Source organism: Salvelinus sp. IW2-2015, linkage group LG4q.2 (assembly GCF_002910315.2).
Source record: "Salvelinus sp. IW2-2015 linkage group LG4q.2, ASM291031v2, whole genome shotgun sequence".
Taxonomy (NCBI): Eukaryota; Metazoa; Chordata; class Actinopteri; order Salmoniformes; family Salmonidae; genus Salvelinus; species Salvelinus sp. IW2-2015.
The window spans coordinates 4,544,813-4,568,305 of NC_036843.1; the positions used below are offsets into that span (position 1 = coordinate 4,544,813).

A 23,493-nucleotide genomic window follows, 5' to 3' on the forward strand; every position below is an offset into this window, starting at 1 on the left:
TGTTAGAGGTGGCTATATATGGTTTTAACATTGGCCACATTCACCCTGGTCCGCTACTCTCTGACTCAATCTCAATGCAGAGCTTTGTGTCCAGAGGGGCTGCCGGACAGATATACTGCTCTCGCTGTGTGCTCATTGTGACCAGACCAGCCGTTTGCATGTCAAACTATCTGTCCCATAGATCCCAACACATTCAGGACAAGTTGTTTTGTATGGATGAACAGGAGAGCAGAAGAGCCACAGACAACAGAGGTACAGTGCTATCTGTGTGAGAAAATTCTAGACAGTATTTGGAACTGCCTGACAACATGTTTGTTACCACATAATAGTTCCAATGTGTGATCCAAGGGGGTTTACAGCTACATTATGTTAGCGCTCAGATTGTGAGAATTTGTGGTATTCACTCCCCACTTTCACACTGACAGAGCTTCTCAACACTGTCTCGCAATACTTTCGAATGATCCCCTTCACGTGGTAAAGAGGAGCCCCTAAGTACACCACCAGAACAAGTCTGGAGGTTTTACCCCTGCTGCTTAAGGCGTCCGCATAATTCCCATCCGAAACAGTTCGGTAGGGATTCTTCAATAAAGTCTTTGTTGGCATTCAACGAGAGACGATTCTTTTTTTTAAATTTTTTTTTATTGCGCGACTAAGAACTCTTCGGCAAAAACGACAAAATGAATGACAGATTTCTTGAGTTATCTTAGATTAATTCTGAGTATTTTGAGGAAGTGTATACTAGCTACGACGTCTCAAAAAATTGGCAAAGATTATTATTGCTGCTTTTCTTGTTTTTCAAGCGAAGGTCTTTTAACCCTCCTGCTGTGTTCTAGTCGAATAGGACCGATTTACAAGTTGTCTCTGAAAAATGAAGTTAATTTAATCTGACTGTCATAAGGTTCCATGACTTTGTCCACACAGGGCATCTGAACACACAAAATACATTGATGATTTTCATTGCATTTTGGGTGTTTTATTTAACTTTTGTACACATGTGGTGTTCCCGGTCAAAAATGACCGGTCATTAGAAATGAATGGGTGAGACTACAATTAGTGTATAAAATTGAGTTCAGGCACATGCCCATTCATCAGATTGACACACTTCCTCTCCCAGACCCCCACATGCATGTGTGTTTGAGCATGCACCTCACTCCCCTTCTTGGCTTCCATGGGAACCGTTCCCCCACAGGAACCACGCCTGTTGGCATTCTCACAAACAATCGCAGCATTGTTTCAATAATATATAGAACTTTTCTCACAGCCCTGGTACATAAAGCTTTTTTGAGGCCTTTGCTCACAATACATTCTATGGCAGCACAATGACCAAACGATATACTGTATGTGAAGCTCTTGATCATATCTTTGATCATGACACTGGTGAGGAGGAGAGAGTCCTTGRTAAACTTTGACACACAGTAGTCAGTGACAAATAGCGCAATATGTTATAGTCAAAATAATCCATACAGTATGCTTTTTTTTACTCAACAACGAGTTGTATGAGCTCAGGTCAATGAGGCCTACAGGCAATAAATAGCAAATAGAAGTTCAAAACTTGTAACGTTCACAAGAACGTAAGTTGATTAAAAAGATCTAACACAACATTAGGTGATAATATATGTATTATTATGGATTTATAATCAGCTATAATGGGGCGGTCATTTTGGACGGTGAAGGGAGTACGCGAACAGACCTGTTCGTTTCGGCTGGGCGCCAGCCGAACTCAGGCATGCTGACGCCTTTAGACAGTGAGGGGTAGAATGTCAGCGTGGGCTTCTATTGGACACGGTGTCTAAAGGTTACTAGCGGGTAAGACGCTGATGATGACCAATTGGTTGCGGTAGGTTAAATAACTCACTTTAGAGCTCTATGATCTTGTCTTTGTTTAGTATCCCTTCTTGTGGTTTATGTTCCCCCTTAGAACCACTGGGGTGCAGGTTTTTCTCCTTTTGATGTACAGAAAAGGCAGTCGAGTTAGACGAATGCAGATGGCATTAGAGGAATCTCAGCTTTCATCCGGATCACGCTCTACGCATGATACAGACCACAGCCCTAAATCTGCAGAGTCAGACACGACATGCAGGCATGACCCCTAACCCGTGATAACACCTGGGAGATGTCATCACACGGCTTGTCATCGTAATTCGTAACCATGAAGCTTGATGAGACGCATGATACTGCTGTTCCATGTTTCAGCCATATGCGCTCACTTAGAAAATCTAGACGGTAGACGCTCAGTCAATTAACTATAAGATTGTTTGACACTTGTTTGATATCTAATCCGAAGCAGACATAAAAAAAAAAGATGGTATTTTGACATCCATATTTCTTAACAAGGTCATACAATTTTATGAAACGGTCGTATAAAAACATGGTAACAGACTCACCTCAGAACTAGTGTGTGGGAGGCAGTAGGCCTGTCCTCCTTCATTACTTTCAAAGATCTGCAACGAAGAGAAACACACATTGACTTGACTTGTAAAAATCCCCTTAGTCATCTATTAAACAGCAGTGACCCATAGCAGCAGACGTATTACACAGACAGACACACACACTGTTATTATGTAGCTAATTAAAAAGTGAGCAGTGAGGGCCTGGTGCTTTGATATCATTTCCATGGAGGATGGGGCAGAGGCAGCCTGTGAGGCCCCAGAAGAAGAAAGTAATAAGCAGTGTGGAGATACAGAAACAGGACCGAGGCTAATAAGACTTATGTGTGGCAGGAGAAAGAGAGAGGGAAGAGATGAAAGGAGAGACCGCCCGAACGGGCAGAGAGGAGGGTGGGGGACACCTCTCCCTCTCCAGATCTCTTACTTTAGCTCMGGGGGGGGGGGGGGGGWTTACATTAGTAAAATATCCCTCGTCTACATCAGATTTGCAACTTTTCTGTTTACACATACCACCCCAACAGATCCACAGATGATGCAATCTCTATTGCACTCCACACTGCCCTTTCCCACCTGGACAAAAGGAACACCTATGTGAGAATGCTATTCATTGACTACAGCGCAGTGTTCAACACCATAGTGCCCTCAAAGCTCATCACTAAGCTAAGGACCCTGTGAATAAACACCTCCCTCTGCCAGTGGATCCTGGACTTCCTGACGGGCCGCCCCCGGGTGGTGAGGGTAGGCAAGACATCTGCCACGCGAACCCTCAAAACGGGGGCTACGCCTCTTCCCCCTCAGGAGGCTGAAAAGGCTCAGATCCTTCAAAAGTTATACGTCTGCACCATTGAGAACATCTTGACTAGCTGCATCAATGCTTGGTATGGCAACTGCTTAGCATCCGACTGCAACGCGCCACAGAGGGTATTGAGTACGGCCCCAGTCCCTGCCACCCAGGACCTCTATACCAGGCGGTGTCAGAGGAATGCCCTAAAAATTGTCAAAGACTCCAGCCACCCAAGTCATAGACTGTTCTCTTTGCTACTGCATGGCAAGCGGTACCGGATCGCCAAATCTGGGACCAAAAAGCTCCAGAACACCTTCTACCCCCTTATGCACACTCACTGGACTCTACCCACACACTGCACTGACACCCCAACACACACACCACACTCTGTTTATTATCTATCCTGATTGCCTAGTCATTTTCACCCCTACCTACATGTACATATTACCTCAACTACCTCGTACCCCTCGACATTGACTCGGTGTCAGTAGTCCTTGTATATAGCCTTGCTATTGTTCTTTTATTGTGTCGCTTTTGCTTTCATCGTACTTTTTAACTCTGCATGGTTTGGAAAGGGCTCGTAAGTAAGCATTTCACGTTAAAGTCTACACGTGTTATATTCGGCACATGTAACAAATACAATTTGACTTGGCCAAAGCCACATTCAAAGCCTCTATATGTGAGTGCATCTATTAGAATACCAATTCATATTATACAGGAACTTCTCATCTAAACCATGTTGCACATGACGTTGCACACTTGATTAATGCAATGATTCACAAATGTGTGGCTATTTTAACAGCCTTTAATATCTTTCCTGGGACTAGTATGTGTGGTCAAAGTAGTGTAGTTAGCCCTCTAGGAAGGGTGACTCTGCAGGTTCAGAGGGATGACCGATAACTACTCTACTGTACTTCAACCCAGCTAAACCAAAACACTCCGCCTCGCTACAGATGAGACTCCGATGAGAAATGAACATGGCCTCTCCAGACAGAAAGCAGTAGTAGTGACACATATAGTACTCCACCGACCTCTGTCTACCTAACCCATGCTGTATGCAGCACAGAGCAGGCCCTGTTATAGTAGGTGTAAAAACCACGGGTTGACTGTTGTAAAGCCAACTCCTTCTTGAAATCTTAAACCTCCTCGGTCTTGTCTACTACAGCACCTGAACCCTGGCCAGGTAGCTTCTAGCGTAACGCTACACCCTCTTGTCTAGCAGAGAYAGGAGAGGGGAGGGCCTGTGCTGAGGGAGAGGTTCTGATTTTGGAATGACCAACCAGAGTAAATTGGATTTGGGCTTAGTCAAGGGAGATGACTCAATGTGACGTGGGATGTGACTAATGTTTATAGTATAGAAGTAGAGAAAGAGAGAGGAGAGAGCCAAGGAAAGGGGATATGAGAAAGAGAAAGTAAAGGAGTGAGAGAGTTTGGCATTAAAGATCAGCCTGCTGTCTAAACCCCTCTGTAATAAACACGTGTCATGAGCAATGGTGTCACACAGAGGCTCAACTAGTCTCTAGGAAAGATGGGAAACGTATTTCTCACACTACCGCCAGCCCTGCCCACACTACCGCCAGCCCTGCCCACACAAGACAGCAGATGTACCTGGAGTCATCCCTCTACAACCCCTTTGAAGCAATTAGCCACTCTTTTAATGGGAATCAACATCATAGAGGCGCAGAAAAGTATCCCAACTGGAGAGCTACGGTTAGGAGGGAAATCTGTGAAAAAGCGTGGAGCCGTTTTAATATTTAGTGGACTTACACAAACCATCTGTTTGTCGCTGCAGGGCTCGGTACAGCAGGCTGCAATTTACCACATATGGCTTTTAATAATTCATGCTACATCACTGCCTCAACTCGCCGTGCGCCACCTCAGCCTTCTGCGCTGTGAAACCAAACTGGGTCTCATTAGCTAACCTGCTAGAGCTCCCAAACACARCTTAAACAACATCATATAACCACCACACACACATATACTGTAGCCCCCCGCAGAGGGGGAGGGGTGAGGAGCGTACTGGGAGGAGCAGGGAAGACCCTGCTGCTTGCATTAAGGACACATGGCCTCTTATGAAGAGGACAGGAGAATCAGGGGCAGGAAGTTAGCAATGMCCACAGTTTAGATGGGTGCTTTATGTTCCCTACAATCACAGACACACCAGTCAGCCAGCTCCAGTGACAGCTACGACACGGCAGGAGAAACATTTATGAATCGTCAAAAGTGAAGCCTCCCTCACAGACGCAACTCAAAGCCGAAGACTACATCAGAGGAAAGATCGTAGTGGTGTCCTCAAAATGTTCACCTACTTCAGTCTCGTAACCACAACATTATCTAAAACCCATGGATTTTCCTAATAGGCTTGATCATGGGAACCAGGTCTTTTCCTTGTCTTAGAATAGACCACCTACTGTACTGACTCTCCTGGGCAGTACCTTCAGGGTAGAGGGGGGGTGGACTGAAAACATCAATAAATAATGAGCCTGTGTGGAAGTGTAATTACTAACCTGAGAGAATTTACTCCCCCCTGCACCTGTGGTTGGAATGCTCTCTGTTTACATAGAGTGGATTATGCACTTAATAATTAGAGAAAAATATTTAATAAACAAAATCTCATTGATGGGGGAAAAAGCACACCAGGGCCACATTTGAACTTTCTCCAAGAATTGTGAGAAAGTCTTGATTTGATTTCCTTGATTTGATTRGACTTCCTTCCTTGAGTGTTATGGACTCAGTGGGCCAGTGTGTGTGTTCAGTGTGTGTTCAGGTACTGGACCTGTTCTGTAGACYGCCTCTTGTCACGGCCCTTCTTGGTGAAGTTGTCGAGGCCTTTGAGGGAGGAGAAGAGGCCTCTCTTGTTACGTGATCTCTGGCTCAGGGACATGGAGCGCCGCCTCAGTGTGGCCTCATCCCTGGAACAGATCTGACGACATAACACTCCGTCAGCACTAGGATCAAACGCAGCAGCTAGACTCACAGCAATCAACCTGCTTCAACTTCCGTCTCCTACAGCAATACTCCAAGATTGTATGTGTCAAAGGGTTACCTTTGAGAGTTTACACCTTAACTGAACGACTTTAGCTACTGTAGAAAACCTTTCGTGCCAGACCAGACTAAACGACAAACTCTGGTCAACTAGAGTACTTTCTATATCATTTGGATAGACAGCCCTACCCCTCAACCTTGTCATATGAAGGGCCTCACCAGTGCGTGGAAGGAGGACACAGAGAAGATACCCAGGCGTCCCAGGGCGGTCTTGGAGGGCCGGCTGGCTGCAGCTAACAGGCTCTTGGGGTTGGGCAGCTCTCCCCCCTGCAGGCTGGCCAGGTAACAGCGCATCCTGAACAGGTCCATGTTAAACTTCTCCAGGTTCTGCTCCCACTGCTGGATCTGTAGGGAGAGAGGGAAGGAGTGGTGATAAGGGACAGTTGGAGAGGTGGGGAGGTGAGAACAGGGAGGGAGGGACAGTTGGAGAGGTGGGGAGGTGAGAACAGGGAGGGAGGGACAGTTGGAGAGGTGGGGAGGTGAGACAGGGAGGGAAGGGCAGTTGGAGAGGTGGGGAGGTGAGAACAGGGAGGAGGGACAGTTGGAGAGGTGGGGAGGTGAAACAGGGAGGGAGGGACAGTTGGAGAGGTGGGAGTGAGAGACAGGGAGGGAGGGCAGTTGGAGAGGTGGGGAGGTGAGAACAGGGAGAGGGGGACAGTTGGAGAGGTTGGGGAGGTGAGAACAGGGAGGGAGGGACAGTTGGAGAGGTGGGGAGGTGAGAACAGGGAGGGAGGGACAGTTGGAGAGGTAGGGAGGTGAGAACAGGGAGGGAGGGACAGTTGTAGAGGTAGGGAGGTGAGAACAGGGAGGGAGGGACAGTTGGAGAGGTGGGAGGTGAGAACAGGGAGGGAGGACAGTTGAAGAGGTAGGGAGGTGAGAACAGGGAGGGAGGGACAGTTGGAGAGGTGGGGAGGTTGAGAACAGGGGAGGGAGGGACAGTTGGAGAGGTGGGAGGTGAGAACAGGGAGGGAGGGACAGTTGGAGAGGTGGGGAGGTGAGAACAGGGAGGGAGGGACAGTTGGAGAGGTTGGGGAGGTGGGGGAGGGAGGCAGTTGAAGGGAGTGGGGGTGAGGAGGGGGAGGGAAGTTGAAGGTGGTGGGGAGGTGAGAGAGGAGGGAGGGACAGTTATAGGGGTGGGGAAGGTGAGAAGAGGAGGGAGGGACAGTTTGAAGGGTTGGGGAGGTGAGATAGTATGTTGTATTGTGTAGGTTGTTATTCAGTGTATTTTTATGATGTTGTTTGTGTGTATTTGTTTGTGAAAGAATTGTAGTTTGGAGGGGTGATGAGGGAGGGAGGGACAGGCAGAGAGGGGAGATAGGGAGGGGGGAGATAGTTTAGGGTGCATTCCATCAAACTGGGATTGCTTACAGATGTGGTGGTAGGGGTGGGGGGCACAAGCTGCTGCTGGGTGAGGGCAGGGCATTAAGGTTGATGATAGTGAGGGAGGGTTGTGGAGCGTGTATGTGGTGTGTGTATGTGGTGTGTGTATGTGGTGTGTGTGTGTGTGTGTGTGTGTGTTTAATGCAGTCTCTCTTATTCTCTGTAATAAAAGTCATGGAAGGGAGGTGCCAAGCACCAAACCACCATATAACCCTCCCCCCTAAATACACACAGCACACTCACCAACAAGCACACGCACAGAGAATGAACACATGCCCTTTTAACACTAAGTATGAGAGGGTGCTTATTTTGTTAGCTTCGGAGGTTCACTTTAACGAGAAAACCGTGGAGTTAAACGACTCTCTATAATTGACTTTAATAGTGCTGGTCTGAAGAGAGTTCATTTACAATACAGAACAGTATGGAGTCCTCCCGTGAAGGCTGATTCACATTGATGGAATTCTTCACGGTTGGGAATGACTTGGGGAGGGGAGCTGTCTGAGCCTAGAACATTCCACCATCACAACAACAGGACTGTAAAGACCAACAATGAGCCTGCTGCACTATGCTGTGTGTTCAGACAGCGCCAACACACGTAAAGGTTCAGCCCAACGACATGATCAACATCATACCCTTCAGGAGCCAATGTGATCCCGGGGTACAGATATCTAGTGTATGGGCATGTGTCATTAATATAGTGTCATCCCAGGGTCAGTCTGGGTAGGGCTGTGATGTCCTAACCGTCATGCTTGGTAAATCAGCTGAGATAACCCTGTATCCCCATGGCTTCTCTAAAGCCATAACAATGGTGTATTCTGGGGGACAGGAGAGGATACAAAGGGGGAGGCGGATTAGGGTTTGATAGTTGATACTGTTTAATATTGGACAGTGCATAGCCACAAATAGAAGCGCCACACTCAAATGTCTGATTGATTCTGCCAGGCAATGTTAATCCGTCATCGTATCAAAGAAGCACGGCCATTATCAGATTGAGAATCAGAGAGAGGTATGTATGTGTGTGTCTCTGTGCAGCTGGCCAAACCTGGACTAAGGCAGAGAGACGCTATCATCACAGTGAAGGCATGCTGCACCCATCTGGCTTTTGAGAAATCCTACCTAGTCTCTATTTAGTCCCATATCAGGCCCATWAAAAAAAAAGGCAGGAATGGGCCTTCCCTTAGAGATACAGCCTCCTTTGACTTTCCTTTCAAACATCTTTTCTCCCCCCCAAATTGTTGTAAATGGCAACCTGATTAGAACTTCACTATGGAGGGGGAATAGAGAGAGGTCAAAAAAGGTCTGCTGGCACTGATTTTGAGAAGGGGGAGAGTAGACATCAAAGAGCCCCTTGTAGCACCCCCTGCCCTCTAACCCCCCCCCATCATCAGCCGTGGGCTCCCGTCTCGGGGCCTAACCCCGCCCTTTCCCCTCTGACCCCATCATTGGCTCCAGACTGCTCTGTCTCTGTCCCGAGGTGCCGTGATAACTAACGTGAAACAGACACTACGTCAGTCCGGACGACAGACACCGCCCTCCATGTCATTCCCATGAGCCATTCACCTTTTTCACGGCAATGTTACCTCATTGCTGAGATTATTAGAAAAGCGTGCGCATTCAGATGTTGAGCTCTCATGTCTTGCAGTGGAAGTAGATTCACTATGAACCTGATACATACGRTTAAGTAGGTGGGGAGTTGATAAGCTCATCTTTAGCCATCGCCGTTACATGTACAAGACAGTTTTAGCTGTGGGGAGAATCCGTGATTGGTTCTGGTTTCTCTCCTCAGTCAGGCTGTTTACAGGGGATCACGCARGTTGAGAGCCCATTGTACACAACATCTGGATTCCCAATATGATGCAATGGGAAGAAGCAGCCTGCCTCTTCCCTCCCCCGAGTATGTGTTTTGACGGCCACTAGCTACATTTAGGCCACTTCTACCGCTTCCAGAAATAAGACATGGGGTTTTAGTCGCATGGTGTGATTCACGTCACATATTTCTAGGGCTGCTAGACTCCCAACAAAACAACCTTAACAGAACAACAGGACAGTAAAACAACAACATGTTTCTTTCAGGGACACTAACCAATACTTCTCTGTGACACCGCAACACAATCGCTATAACAACAGCTGATCCTCATCATCCTCCTCCTCCTCCTCCTCCTCACCTGGTTCTCGATGGCCTTCCTGTTCTTAGGGTCACTGACGATGGACAGCTGCAGCTCAGCCATCTTCTTCATCTTACCGTCCATGTCTACCTTCTGCAGCAGGCCTCTGATCTGGCTCCTCAGCAGACGTACCGTGTCCTCCTTCCCATGGCGCTTAGCGAACAGAGAGGCACTGGCAGAGTGGATGGCTGTCACCCAGTTCTCCATGTCTGTCTGGTTGCTGGCCTGAACACACAGAGGTGAAGGTGGGACATTAGATGGAGGTTTGAGATTAGACCATAAATGTACAAACTAGATTATTACTGTAAAATAATCTGTTCTCAACGGTTTATGAGAAGGTATGAGCACTGCAGGACGCAGCGATGATGGTGACGTCATGAACGACAAYTTAAGGGTGGGACTCTAAATCCGGATGATTGACAGCTCTAAGGCATATTGTCTTCCTATACTCATCACGGCATATCACCACAATATCAGACTTCCCCAATCTTGCGCTTTTACGTAACTTCAGTCAATACAGTCAATCTTGAAAGGATAATATACCTATACAAAACAAATGATCAGAGGACATGGTATGAAATCTGCTAGGAATCTGAGGGAGAAGGAGTGACTCGTGCAGGACACAATGAGAGAGAGAACACAGGGTTCTACAGTGCTCCAGTTTATAGCGTCAGTGGTTTCCTGACCTCTTAAGACTCTCGAGAAATGTTAAGTCCACTTCACCATTTTACTAGCTTTACTCCGAACACCACAACTGGGATTTCATGCGATACACTCAGAAAAAGCTCGTAAACGTGAGAGGGGAAAACTACCGGGGGCAAATCAAMGCCCCAAGAATCTCTGTATCCATCAGAGAACATAAGGTCAGGGAGTCAGATGCTCTTCAAAATATGAACCCAAACAGAAACCTTCCGGCTGGAGTTGAAATCTTCTCCATATAATCATTTACGAGCTAGAATCATTAACTTGATCTACTCGACTACACTTGTAAAACATCTCCATCCACTATTATACAGCCTGAATATGGTGAATAGCGTGTTTGTTCGCCTCACACTAGGGATTCATATTTTCCTGAAAATCTACCAAATTTCAATACCGGGAGCAATTCATATTTCTCTCTCACGGGAAATACAGCAAAAATCGGAAGTGCACATTTACAGCTTTTAAAACCAAGATGCCAGAGCTCTCGAAATAAGAGGGACGCGGCGCCGTCTTGTCGACTTGGCTGCGCCACTATGTAAACGTTTCAGAGCAAATGAAACTGAGATTTAGTCATTACAGAGTAATTATCTTTGTTCGTCAATGACATTGTTGTGAATTATGAAACYGACCATTCAGAAATTCTGAGCGTTGTCATMTTCCTCAATTAATTCAGCGCATTTCTAAGACACTGCATCTCAGTGCAAGAGGCATCACTGCAGTACCTGGTTCGAATTCAGGCTGCATCACATCCGGCCGTAGGGCGGTGCACAATTGGCCCTGCGTCGTCCAGGTTTGGCCGTGGTAGGCCGTCATTGTAAATAAGAATTTGTTCTTAACGGACTTGCCGAGTTAAATAAAAGGTTCTTATTTTTTCTCTTCTTTTAAACAATTCAGCAGAAGGTTCTCTTGACACAGAGCACCTCCTGAGTACAGCGCTGTCGAAGCATACAAACTTTGTAACGGCAGTCAAAAAAAGCTAAATGGCCAAAGTTGCTAAGCTTGCTAGATAACCTCCTTCAATATGGCAAAATATAGTTGACGATTATACATACAGCAGATCAGCTCATGAATAACGGGYAGATGAAGAGTGGACATAGTTTAAATATCAAGGTATCTTAATGAGGAACAACTCTGTTTTAAAAAATATCAATTTCTACTCCCATACCGTTGGTTGATCACACATTCTCTACCGACGCTCTCATATGGGCAGGAAGTACGAGACAGTGCAGAGAAGTGGGAGAAACGTTATCGCGGTATTTTGACATGCATAGGCAAGAGACATGCTTTGATAATACAACCTATGGATTACAAAATAAAGTTAGGAATTTTCATACGAGACAGGAGTCAGGATTTGGGGCTTCAGTGGGATTGGGACTGGATAGGAATATAGCCTGGGCTCTATGACAGGAGACGATATCATTTCCCCTGATGCCTCTGAATTGTTAACAGACTTCATCTCTGACAGAGATGCCTAAATGACTTAAATGTAAATGTATGTAGTGGATTGTGCAAAGACCTTTCAAATGTGGGACTGTCTGAAGGGTCACAATGGCAGCTCAAAGAGGCACACGTTCTTTTATAGGCTATACAGTAGAGGTTTCCTGTAGGGTTCATTAACTGCATTCTGGTTTCATGTGCAGTCTGACGGTGTCTATTACGCGTGTGCTGTGAATTTATGGCGACTTTGTGTGAAGTAAATACGCTAGACTAAAGGCTTCCATGAAACAACCTGTTTGGATAATGTACCACTACATGTTTTGCTAATCTGATGCTGAGCATGTTGTGGAATTGCATTCATTCTGACATTGGGGGGGGGAATGTTCATTTGCCGGGTCTTGTCCTTTTATTTTTTCCCCCGGAAATGTGAAGAGTGTTCCCAGAACAGTGCTGAAATCCCGGTTGCCCATGTTAATCAGAAAAAGACACAGTCAGTGTAATCTAGCAGCAGACAAAACCACTGTGGACACGTCACCAGAACACATTCCGCTTGACTGGCCAAGCAGGAAGAGGCTATCAAACCAGGTTAGCTGCCACGGCAGCACAGGGCACACGTTCCTTTCAGGGTACACAAAACATTCCCCACTAAGTAACAGCTTCTGCTCCTTAATTGTGTGTTGAATTAGCTGGAACACTCAGCTTGACAGGGAGCCGAGCGATGGGGGAAACCCGACCGTCAACACCACGACGTGCTCAGGGAGCTAACGCTAAGCTAACGCCACGCAGGCAGTAACTGTGGAGGAGTGACCAGCTGGACTGAGCAATGCAGTTCAAACAGCGGTAGTATGACCTAGTGTGACCTCTGTGAGCACATGGCGACGTACTCTATGTATACAAAACACGTGGATTTTCCCCCAGAACAGACAGTTTAGCATCTACAAGCTTCTCCGGCATCTCCATCAATTGGGGTAACTACTGTTGGCATCGACAGTACTTTGTTCAGTTTGGAGAGTGAGGTAAGTCGGCCTGCCTCACCTGGAAGAGGTAGACATCGCCGTAGTTGTTGCTGAGACAGAAGACGTTCTCCTTCTTGGGGTGCTCAGGAACGGCCTGGACGATGCTGTCCTCTGCGAACAGGGCGTAGCGCGGAGACAGCTCCTGCTCTGGAGAACCTTTCCCATAGAACAACAAGGTACAACCTGCAGGGAGAGGAAGAGGATGGTTGTTTGAGGGAGGAAGACCACACCTCAGAAGAATGACCTCAAACTGTCATTTATTTGTCTCTGCTGATCTTGAGTCATTTTACAGTAAAGTGGAAGGAAGGCTGAGGGTCCACATACCCATTTAGCACCTGGCCTGAGGTCTACCCATTTAGCACCTGGCCTGAGGTCTACCCATTTAGCACCTGGCCTGAGGTCTACCCATTTAGCACCTGGCCTGAGGTCTACCCATTTAGCACCTGGCCTGAGGTCTACCCATTTAGCACCTGGCCTGAGGTRTACCCATTTAGCAGGTAAATATACCAGAATAATTCCCTGTAAGCTTTTAGGATAGTGAAGAATCAGTCTATGGTAAATGTAATGCACAGGCTATGTAAAGGAAACCACATGAAGCTGCTGTCCTCACTTAAGTGATACGTCTGTACTCTCTTTAAGAGAGAGTTATACTTTAATGTGATTTAAAGTTTGAACCTGTCCTTCCCCTCTGTCTCCCAGCATAAATTACATTTCAGTTGATGTATTCCATGATACAGTGGTCATATCGACTGGACCTGAAAATTGGAATAGTCTCTGACCTTCTGTTGCCGTCTACTCTCCTCACACCTTTAACTCACCTTTCAATGTGACCCAACCTAGAAAGCATCAAGCTCCACTCCATTTCAGTCAGCTATTCAAGGTCCAATTAAATTCTGATCGACTGGACCTTAGACGGCAATGTGCCAAACCCTGTTTCCCTCTGCACACCCACCCCTACAGTACTCACCTTTCAGGGTGACCCAGTACTGTTTCCACTTCCTGCGTGTGACCATCTCCAGCTTCCTGTCCTTATGCAGGGTAAGGAGGGGTTTGAAGGACAGCCAGCCGGCCCTGCGTACCACCCCCTGCTCCTTCTCAAACAGCAAGTCCAGCTGCTCCAGAGAGCCCCCTGCAGACTCACTGCTGCTCTCCCCCTCTTCTGTCCCCGTAGACGGGTCTCTCCTTTCACCAGCTCCCCCTCCTCCACTACTGCCCTGTCCAGTCCCTGTCTCCAGCTCCCGCATGAAGTTCTCATAGATGTTCTGACGAAGGGCATCGTTGCTGTGGTGGAGGGCCCCTGCCGACTGGGCCCGGGAGGCCCCCACACCGCCAGGGTACCACAGGCTGGATACTTGGGAGGGAGAGCTAGTGTCAGCTGTCAGACCATCCACTCCACTGTCAAAGACCTCGCTGCCATCCTTATACCGGGGCTCCTGGAAAAACAGAGAGAAGAAGAGGGTAGGGAGAGAGGGTGGGACGAGGTGAGAGAGTGAGGAGAGGGTAGGGAGAGAGGGTGGGACGAGGTGAGAGAGTGAGGAGAGGGTAGGGAGAGAGGGTGTATGAGGTGAGAGAGCGAGGAGAGGGTAGGATGAGTGAGAGTGAGGAGAGGGTAGGAGAGAAGGGTGGGACGAGGTGAGAGAGTGAGGGAGGGTAGGGAGAGAGGTGGGACGAGGTGAGAGAGTGAGGAGAGGGTAGGGAGAGAGGGTGGACGAGAGTGAGAGAGTGAGGAGAGGTGGGACAAGGTGAGAGAGTGAGGAGAGGGTAGGGAAGAGGTGGGACGAGGTGAGAGAGTGAGGAGAGGGTGGGACGAGGTGAGGAGAGTGAGGAGAGGGTAGGGAAGAGAGGGTGGGACGAGGTGAGAGAGTGAGGAGAGGGTAGGGAGAGAGGGTGGTATGAGGTGAGAGAGGTGAGGAGAGGGTAGGGAGAGAGGGTGGTATGAGGTGAGAGAGTTGAGGAGAGGGTAGGGAGAGAGGGTGGGACGAGGTGAGAGAGTGAGGAGAGGGTAGGGAGAGAGGGTGGTATGAGGTGAGAGAGTGAGGAGTCCCACAACAAAAACACTTCAATTCCTGAAGTTCTTGAGACTGAGACAATTTAATTGCGCCTGTGAGGGCACCCTGGTTTCCTGACCCCAGTAGAACACTACTTCATGGGATTGAACTCTTTCTCTTTCAGTGGTAATGAAAGCCCACCTGCACTCCAATAGATTGCAGCATCTGGTCTCCCCTGGCAACTGGGTTGAGTGCACTTCAAACACAAACAGTGTTCTGGTTCCCTTTCCCAGTCTCTCGCTCAGTCTACCCCCTTCCTCCTGGCTGTCAGTCAGTCTCCCTTTCTCCCTCAGTCTCCTTTTTCTTCCAGCAGTCTCCCCTAATCACCCCTTTCCTTCCACCTCTCCCCCAGCTGTTTCTCATAAGGACCTGGACTGGACCTGAGAGGCTGGCTCGGATGGTGCAGTGCAACCCTAAACCACAGCTGAGCTCTGGAGCCCAGCTGGAGGGGAACAAGAGCTGGAATTAGTCCTGATTTGGGTTGACTCGTTGAAAAGGGGCTGTGATGCCGTGATTTGGTGATGTATGAATCAATGAGCCACTGGAAGCTGTGGGTGATTAAGTGGCCTTGGTGAAACAAGAGGCCCAGCGGAGAGCCCCAGACAGGAGCAGAACAAGGCCAGGGCCCCTGAATGGTCTCTGTCCTGGACTCCAGAGTCATCAGAGGGCAAAGAGACCCAGTGAATGTGTCAGCATGAAGCTATAAAAACTCTGAATGGCTCCAATTAAACTATCCAGAACTCAGTGGGAAACATCACGCTCCAACATTTGCCCATGAAGAATTCACAGTTTGAGTCAGAACACTGAAAGAGACCATTTATCTCTAAAAATATCCCTCTGCTCATTACTAATCTGTCCTGAAGGCCAGGGTTGCCTAATGCCTACAGAGGACACACATTTGAGGTAGGGTGGAGTTTAAAGAAGAATGGGGGTTGAGTGTTACTCGGATTGACCAGGGTTTGTTGGAGAGTTTCTCATGGACCTATGAAGCTGCGCTGGGAACCAGAACAACTTAAAATCACAGTCCTCCATACGCCCTCCTCCTTCTCACTGAAAAGGTCAACAAGTTCAATAGTGCAGGGAAGCTGTGAGTCCTAGGTCTCTTCCCAAACCCAACACATGGCAGGAGATTATTAGGGCTTAAGTGAGGTCTAGTAGTTTAGAGTGAAAGCTTTACCCCCAACGCGGGTCAAACCCAAATTAATGAGCATATATCCTTCTCTGTGCTTCAGGTAGGTCCTTTTACCTTCCCCGATTTCCTTTGTCAGACCCTATTGAACGAGCACCTATCCATACAGAACATACTACGAGACTGGCTCTCTGGAGAGCAGGACAGGGTGGTGAGTAGAGCCCAGAGCAGCTCCACCAAACCCTAATCACCATGACAACCTCATCATTATGAGTGAGGTGGGGTTTCTAAATCTTGAGCTGGGACTTAGTTTCACTGCAACAGAGATTTTAAAGTCTTACAGCAATTATCTTGGCATTGTCTGAAAAGTGTGTTCAAGTTTAGAAGAGCTATTGAATTGGTGCATAATGTTTGATTTAAAGACAAAGTCACAGAGGGCCACGTTTTCGAGCAGGTAAACTAATGTGGGAAAATCTTACAACGCACAGTTTTAGAAATTACCTACTTAGCCTTTGTTGCAGAAAATATGACTATTGTGATTTATGGGGCTAAATGCTCTAAATAGGCTATTGCAGATCCAAAACACAGATTTACACAAACACATCCAGTGATTTGGCATTCAAGTCATGGTTATTCTTATCCCGTACAAAACAGTCTGGTGTCCTTTTACAGGTCCAGTTCTCAGCCGTCTGACCCATGCTGCAACACTGAAATATACGTCATACAGACCTGGTGTAAACTGGTAAATAACATGCCGTTTCAAACAATCACACCACCACACTCAACAGCAAATCACCTACAATGGCAAGCTATGCATCCAACACATGGCAYTTAGCATATTCCCTCCATTAGCATGAGGTTAGTAACAACACAAAACTGACATGATCTCTTGTACCCACCCAGACGTAGTCATGGAATCTGCAGACCCCTTGGCTTCTCATCCTTCCTCTCGGTTTCATGCCTTACTCTCCGTTAGACTACTGCATCTCTAGTCCCTACACAATGCACCATCCGCGTTGCAAATTTCATTTTGCGGTACCCTGTGGTTTTCGGTCCTCAGACAGCTGGTATTGTGGTCCTCGGGACCGGGGACGACGTTGTGTTCCTGGCGAGACGACACCGACCACGGAGGCACATGGCCCAGGTAACCAGTAACAGTCCCCAGCCAAGAATATGCCAGAGACTTGCTTCCTCTTCCCCCCTCCCTAACAGGACACTAACAGGGTTGGAACACTGGTCTGTGCCAAGCACATAATAACCATATTCTCCTGTGGAGCTACAGACATTCATATCTCAAACAGGGAAATTCCAAAGGAGACTAGACACACCTGATGCAGCTAAGGGGGTCCTGTGTGGCTCAGTTTGTTGAGGATGGCACTTGCAATGCCAGGGTTGTGGGTTCGATTCCCACGGGGGACCAGTATGAACTAATATTAATATATTAATGTATGCACTCATTACTGTAAGTCGCTCTGGATAAGAGCTTCTGCCAAATGACTCAAATGTAAAAATGCAGGGCCTCCCGAGTGACCTCGGTCACCAGTTGAATGGTGTCGCGGCTGGCTTCCGGGTTAAGCGTCCGGGTGTTAAGGAGCGTGGTGTCATGACGTGGCTCTTTATGGGTATAGATTGTGGCTTCCCCCTCTCTCCTACGCCCAGGTTCTGTTATCTGAGGTTGTAAATTCCTGGCGGAGACTCTCTCCCCTTTTCATGCAGAGTTTCACAGTAGAACAAAGGAACTCCCGCCAAATTCTACTACATCACAGAATTTGAGAACTGAACCATATCCATATTTTGGAGAATGTGTAAATTGTCGGTGGAGAAGCCAGCTACGACCCGGTCCATTTCGTTTCATGTTTGTGACCCCATGAAAGACAATACAGCCACAATACCCTAACTCTGTTTATACAGGTGCCTCAGTTATGAGGTTTGCATCTAATTCTTGTATAAAATGAATGAGTAAAGATGAAACTATTTGTGAAATGATGTAATGTGATGTTAAACCTTTAATGTGAGAGAATTGTATTCCCATTAAAGTTGAACTAAGTCATTGGCCCGCCGCCGTGAGCACAGACATGATCTGGCGTCATGGAACCGCCTTTTCTATGGTTACGCATAAAACACCCTCCTAAGAAAATCATCTTCAGACTGAGCAAACCCACAGCGTGAGCTGTTATTGAATTACTAACCATACCACGTGGAGCATTGGCTACACGGCTGGAAAAGATTCAACTCTGAGACTATCGATCCCTACAGAATAGGAGCAAATCTTAGGTACTAATTACTAGTCTGCAGCTAGAAATTATGTAAACTTGGAATGTGAATACCGACAACTGCCGAAACATCTATTCTACGAGAACATTTCTGAACGGTACTCTGAAGTATCCATTCTAACAACGAAAGACTGATCTTCAGGAAAACAGAAAGAGAGCGAGCGACTCGGATGAACTCTCCAGCTGGACTGGATTCCAACAGAGATCACAACAACACACGGGCGTAAATATATATTGATTGCAATTATTCCCGAATGAGTGAGCATTCATGTGCAAAGGATTAGCATTTCAATTAATATAATTATCAACTGTGTGTAGTGATCCCTTTTGTCTTTCTCAGTCCACACCCAGTTCCCTTTGTCCACCAAGCCGTCATATCAGCTTAGCCCACAAGGGAATCGTCCCTATTCTTGTAACCAATATCTACTGTTTGTTTGTTTATGCATTTCTGTGATTATTTAGTTAGTTAGTAAATAAATGATTAAGCCAATTGGTGTATGGATGATTCATAGTAAAGGCTGGGTTCGTGCAGATAACCAACAATTTATGACGTTTGGAATGAGACTGACGTCAGGTAAAAAATAATTCATTAATAGAAGAATATTAAAATATCTGAAGAGTTATATTCGGAAAATTATAACTTTGTAATCTGAAGAAGACTTCCTAGTTAATTACATTTACATTATTAGTTTAATCACGTAATAATAATTACAGAGAATTGATTTGCTAAAATAACAGTCTTCACTTTTAATGATGCCAAAGACACGACAGCGGTTAGGCGGGTCATGTTTTGGAGGACGCATCAAAATATATACCACAATTATCAAAAGAGAATGTCCTTCCTGAGGCTTCTATGAGAAGAAAATCTTGTAAAACACAAGAGTAGTCGAGGTGAAAACAGAAGAACATGCTGTGCTTCTGGTTGCTGCTTTAGAACGACCTCTCTCGAGCCKGTTGGGGAGTTGCAGCGATGAGACAAGATCGAAATTGGGGGGTAAAAAAAAGCTACGTGTAAATCTAAGGCAATACCTCTATTACAGACTACAGTTGGACTACATAGAGACTAGCAATATGCTATGGCTACAGAACTAACTGCAAACAAAGCTGTAGGCATACTGGTTGTACATACCAAGCCATGAAGATAGTTCATAGATCTGTATACACCCTGTGAAGAACATCATTCGTTTAGAACCTGAGCYGAAGTGTTTCCTTGCCACTGTCGCTTCTGCTTGCTCTTTGTAGGGTTAGTACTTAGGGACATTGACAATTGTTTCTGAAAAAACMTCACAATTTTGGATGTAGATTGTTTGWYSGMRAGGATCCTGACCTACACAGACAAGCCCATACAACAGTCACTCACCTGTGTCTTCCTCTTCTTCCTGCTAAGACTTCCAGTCCAGTCGCTGAGGCGTCTCATGCGACTTCTGACCGCGCCAGAGCCCTTCTTCAGGGTGGAGCGCTCTCCGCTGGGCCGGGCCTTACGGCAGGGCAGGGTGTAGGACGAGTACTGCCTGGCCTCCGGACACTCCTCCTCAGTAGGCACGTCCAGGGCCGAAACAAAGGAGGCCCGGTGCTGGATGTGATGGGGGGATTCCCTGTACTCTGCCGACAGGTCCTTAGCCGTGGGGAAGGTGACAGCCATACTGGGGTCCCTATAGAGATCTGATATGGACACTGGGGGAGACTGTTGGCCAAAGGCCTCCAACTGGTCAGCCCCACTGTTTCCRATAGTCCTACTGGGGGAGCAGGACTGCTCCTGGTCGCAGAGGTCCGCACTGTGCCCCCAGGGCGAGTCGTACCAGGACCCCTCGGAGCTCAGCGAGCTGCCCTTGCTGGTCCTGGTGGTGGAGGTTGAGGCTGGCTGCGGAGCTCCGTGGTGGGCCTCAGGCCTCCTGCTGCTGCCAGGAATGCTTGGGGTGGGCTCTAGGGTGGGGGAGAATTTGAGCAGCTGCACCGGCCCAGAGGCCTCGTCCAGGAGCAGACCACTGTTAGTGTTGGTGAACTCCACCCTCAAACTACCATCCTTCTTGATGACCACCCTGGGACTGCTCTGCTCCTCCAGTCCCTCACCCTCTCCTGGCATCCTCTCTGGGTTCCTGTGTCCGTTCAGAGCATGGTCGTTCAGCTCCCCTGATGCTCTACTGTCCAGGCGTCCACTGCCTTCAAATGGGCAGCAGCCATTCTCAGATGGGAGTTGTGAGCCGCCTCCTGGTGGGGAGTCATGCCAACGARGGCAGTTTGGACTGCCCTTCACCCCCATGGTGACATAATCGTAGTGTCTGGAGACGTACGGCTCTCCTCTCCTCTGCGGGGGGGAGAGGCAGCCTCGGCCAACAGCCCTGGCTTTGTAACCCGAGCCCCCTGGCCCACCTTTCCACCACGTATGGGGGGAAAGAACCTCCTCTTTGGTTGAGCGGAACTTTAGTGAGTAGGGTTTTTGTTTCCCGMGGAGGATTAAGCTGGTGCCCTTGGGCCCCTGAAGGCTGTACTGGCTCTCAGAGTTTCCCATTGCGATCTGGAAGACAAAGGAGACCAATTCTGTCAGAGATACTATGGAAGGCAAGTCAGACATCTGTCGGGTGACATAATTTCAGGTGTCGTCACACTACTGTGCTGAGAGGCTACTGTAACTCAGATTGGTCATGGTTGAGCAGACTCATTCCAAATAGACATTACCACACTACACTTACCGACTAATGATTCCTATGGGAGGCCATCAGTCACGGACTAAGTTTAATCGGATAACATCTGAGTGAAAAGACCAAAGAAAAAGGCATAATTGCGCAGGAGAGCATCTGATAATTACAAAGACAGCCTGTTCTTCTTATTTTAGACCTGTTCCAGGAAAGGTACCAGGGCGGCATCAGCGCCAGTGTGACCAACAAGCCTTCATGGCTGTTATGTGTGAAATGACTTCCAGGGAACCTCAAAGGGTTTTAGATTAGGGAAGGATGGGCATGACCAGACATCTGAAGGGAGCCAATCAAAGCACTGCAAGGTGCGGTTTGAGACATATAAAGGCTTGATTTGACAACTGTTTGTCAACTGTAATGTGTTACTGAAGATAGCTACGGCTCACTGTAAAGTCACTGCATTATCAGTCTAGTTGGCAACACTACAATAGCTATAATCTTCCACTCCCTGCACTGCTTAAAATGTACTAAGTGACTTACCAATAATCGCTACCACTTATAGAAGCACTGTTAATATCTCTGATAGGAGACAGAACTATAGACTCACCTGTGTGTCCTACAGTGTCTTGTCAGAGTGTGGACTTCCAGTGGGCATGGTGGTCCTGGACTCCTCTGCTCTCAGACAACACTATCTCCTCCTGCTGCACAGCCAGGATCATCTGAGGGACACACAAAGGAGAGCGGTTGGGATTAGTGACTGGGTTATCGCTATGCCAACACAGATTTGTTAACTGCCTGTGACAAACCCCCCATGTTTGATGACAGGTGTTGCAATTAGGGCTGAGTCCTAATCCAGCAGTCGGTAGAGGACTTTGGTCTTTTAGTGGTTAAGAAGAGGYCACCCAGCTTTGATCAGAGGACTACTCTCCATTAGGGTACCGAGGAGCAGATTCACTTGACAAAATCCTCAATGTCTGTTGACAAGAGGAATAACACTACAAGGCCACTGTACCTCACCCGAAGAGAGGGCATGCATGGCATACAACACACTAAAATTAGTATCTACAAACTTTTGCTGTCAAAGACAGTACAAAACTTCAACATGTGTTAGGCTCAAACCTGCACCAGGTTTCCTGCTGCTGTGCCATTCTGGGTCTATGACTACTGTAGAAACTCACTCCTCCCCTCTGACTCAATACCTCCTTATTTCCCTCTCCAACCTACATTTTTTCCCCAACTCTGCAGAACTCAATGACGTTTTCTTTGATCAGTTGGGAACGTTTTTGAAAGCTCCACTGTTTATTTTTAACACTGGAAATCCAGCCATGTCTTTTGCGCCCCAACAGCCAAATTTGTCCAGGGGCGGATTCAGAAAAACATAAACCGCTGCAGAGCTTTCTTACTGTAGTTATGGGCACAGCTGATGAAAGAGCACAACCCTTCCAGTATACTATTACACATCTACATGCATGTAGCTCACAGTCCAGGAATCAACTCACATGATTACCATCCTCCACTGGTGTAGCAGCACACGTACAGCCTGTGTGAGAGGACATAGTGTAAATACCCTGCCGCCAACAGCCTAACCCCGGGGATGAACTGATCTGTGGCATTACGATGTAATGTACTGTAGCATATAGGCTGAGGGTAATGGGAATCCAAAAGCTCCGGCTTGAGGGTAAAGGTGGTACTGTAGCATATAGGCTGAGGGTAATGGGAATCCAAAAGCTCCGGCTTGAGGGTAAAGGTGGTACTGTAGCATATAGGCTGAGGGTAATGGGAATCCAAAAGCTCCGGCTTGAGGGTAAAGGTGGTACTGTAGCAGAAGACTGATGTCACAGTCATACATTTTTTTTGGGGGGGGGGTATCGGTGACCTTTCCAATGTGTTAAATCTTGGACATGAAGTCTTGGTTATGATAATGTATAACCAGGTTTCTATGAAGTGGGTCAGTCTGGCACAAGGTTAACAGTTTAGCCATGTTTGTTTTTAGTCCTGATCTATACACACACACAAACATACAAAAAAGTATGTGGACACCCTTCAAATGAGTGGATTTGYCTATTTTCAGCCACACCTGCTGCTGACAGCTGTGTAAAATCAAGCACACKGCCATGCAATCTCCATAGACAAACATTGGCAGTAGAATGGCCTTACTGAAGAGCTCAGTGACTTTCAATGTGGTACCGTCAWAGGATGRCACCTTTCCAACAAGTCAGTTCYTCAAATTTCTGCCCTGCTAGAGCTGCCCCAGTCAACTGTAAGTGCTGTTATTGTGAAGTGGAAACGTCTAGGAGCAATAATGGCTCAGCTGCGAAGTGGTAGGCCACACAACCTRACAGAACGGGACCGCCGAGTGCTGAAGAGCGCAAAAATTGTCTGTCCCAGTTGCAACACTCACTACTGACTTCCAAATGCCTCTGGAAGCAACGTCAGCACAAGAACTGTTCGTCGGGAGCTTCATGAAATGGGTTTCCATGGCCGAGTAGCCACA

The 23,493-nt window shown here is 47.4% G+C and overlaps 1 protein-coding gene across 3 annotated transcripts in view; it reads right to left on the minus strand.

The window, feature by feature from the left end:
• Positions 1-23,493, minus strand: part of LOC111963160 (rho guanine nucleotide exchange factor TIAM2) — a 110,280-nt gene that overhangs the window by 48,380 nt on the left and 38,407 nt on the right. The window contains exons 2-10 of one of the 3 annotated variants that reach the window (XM_023986407.2): positions 21,607-21,718; positions 21,057-21,114; positions 19,727-20,881; positions 13,884-14,349; positions 12,936-13,099; positions 9,762-9,986; positions 6,376-6,561; positions 5,948-6,094; positions 2,385-2,441 (exon numbers count right to left, since the gene is read on the minus strand). In XM_023986407.2, the coding sequence (XP_023842175.1) occupies positions 2,385-2,441; positions 5,948-6,094; positions 6,376-6,561; positions 9,762-9,986; positions 12,936-13,099; positions 13,884-14,349; positions 19,727-20,875 (2,394 nt within the window). In that variant the 5' untranslated portion in view covers positions 20,876-20,881; positions 21,057-21,114; positions 21,607-21,718. Of the gene's footprint in view, positions 1-2,384; positions 2,442-5,947; positions 6,095-6,375; positions 6,562-9,761; positions 9,987-12,935; positions 13,100-13,883; positions 14,350-16,992; positions 17,270-19,726; positions 20,882-21,056; positions 21,115-21,606; positions 21,719-23,493 lie in introns of those variants that run through there. The other 2 variants (XM_023986406.2, XM_023986408.2) reach the window with 2 other exon arrangements.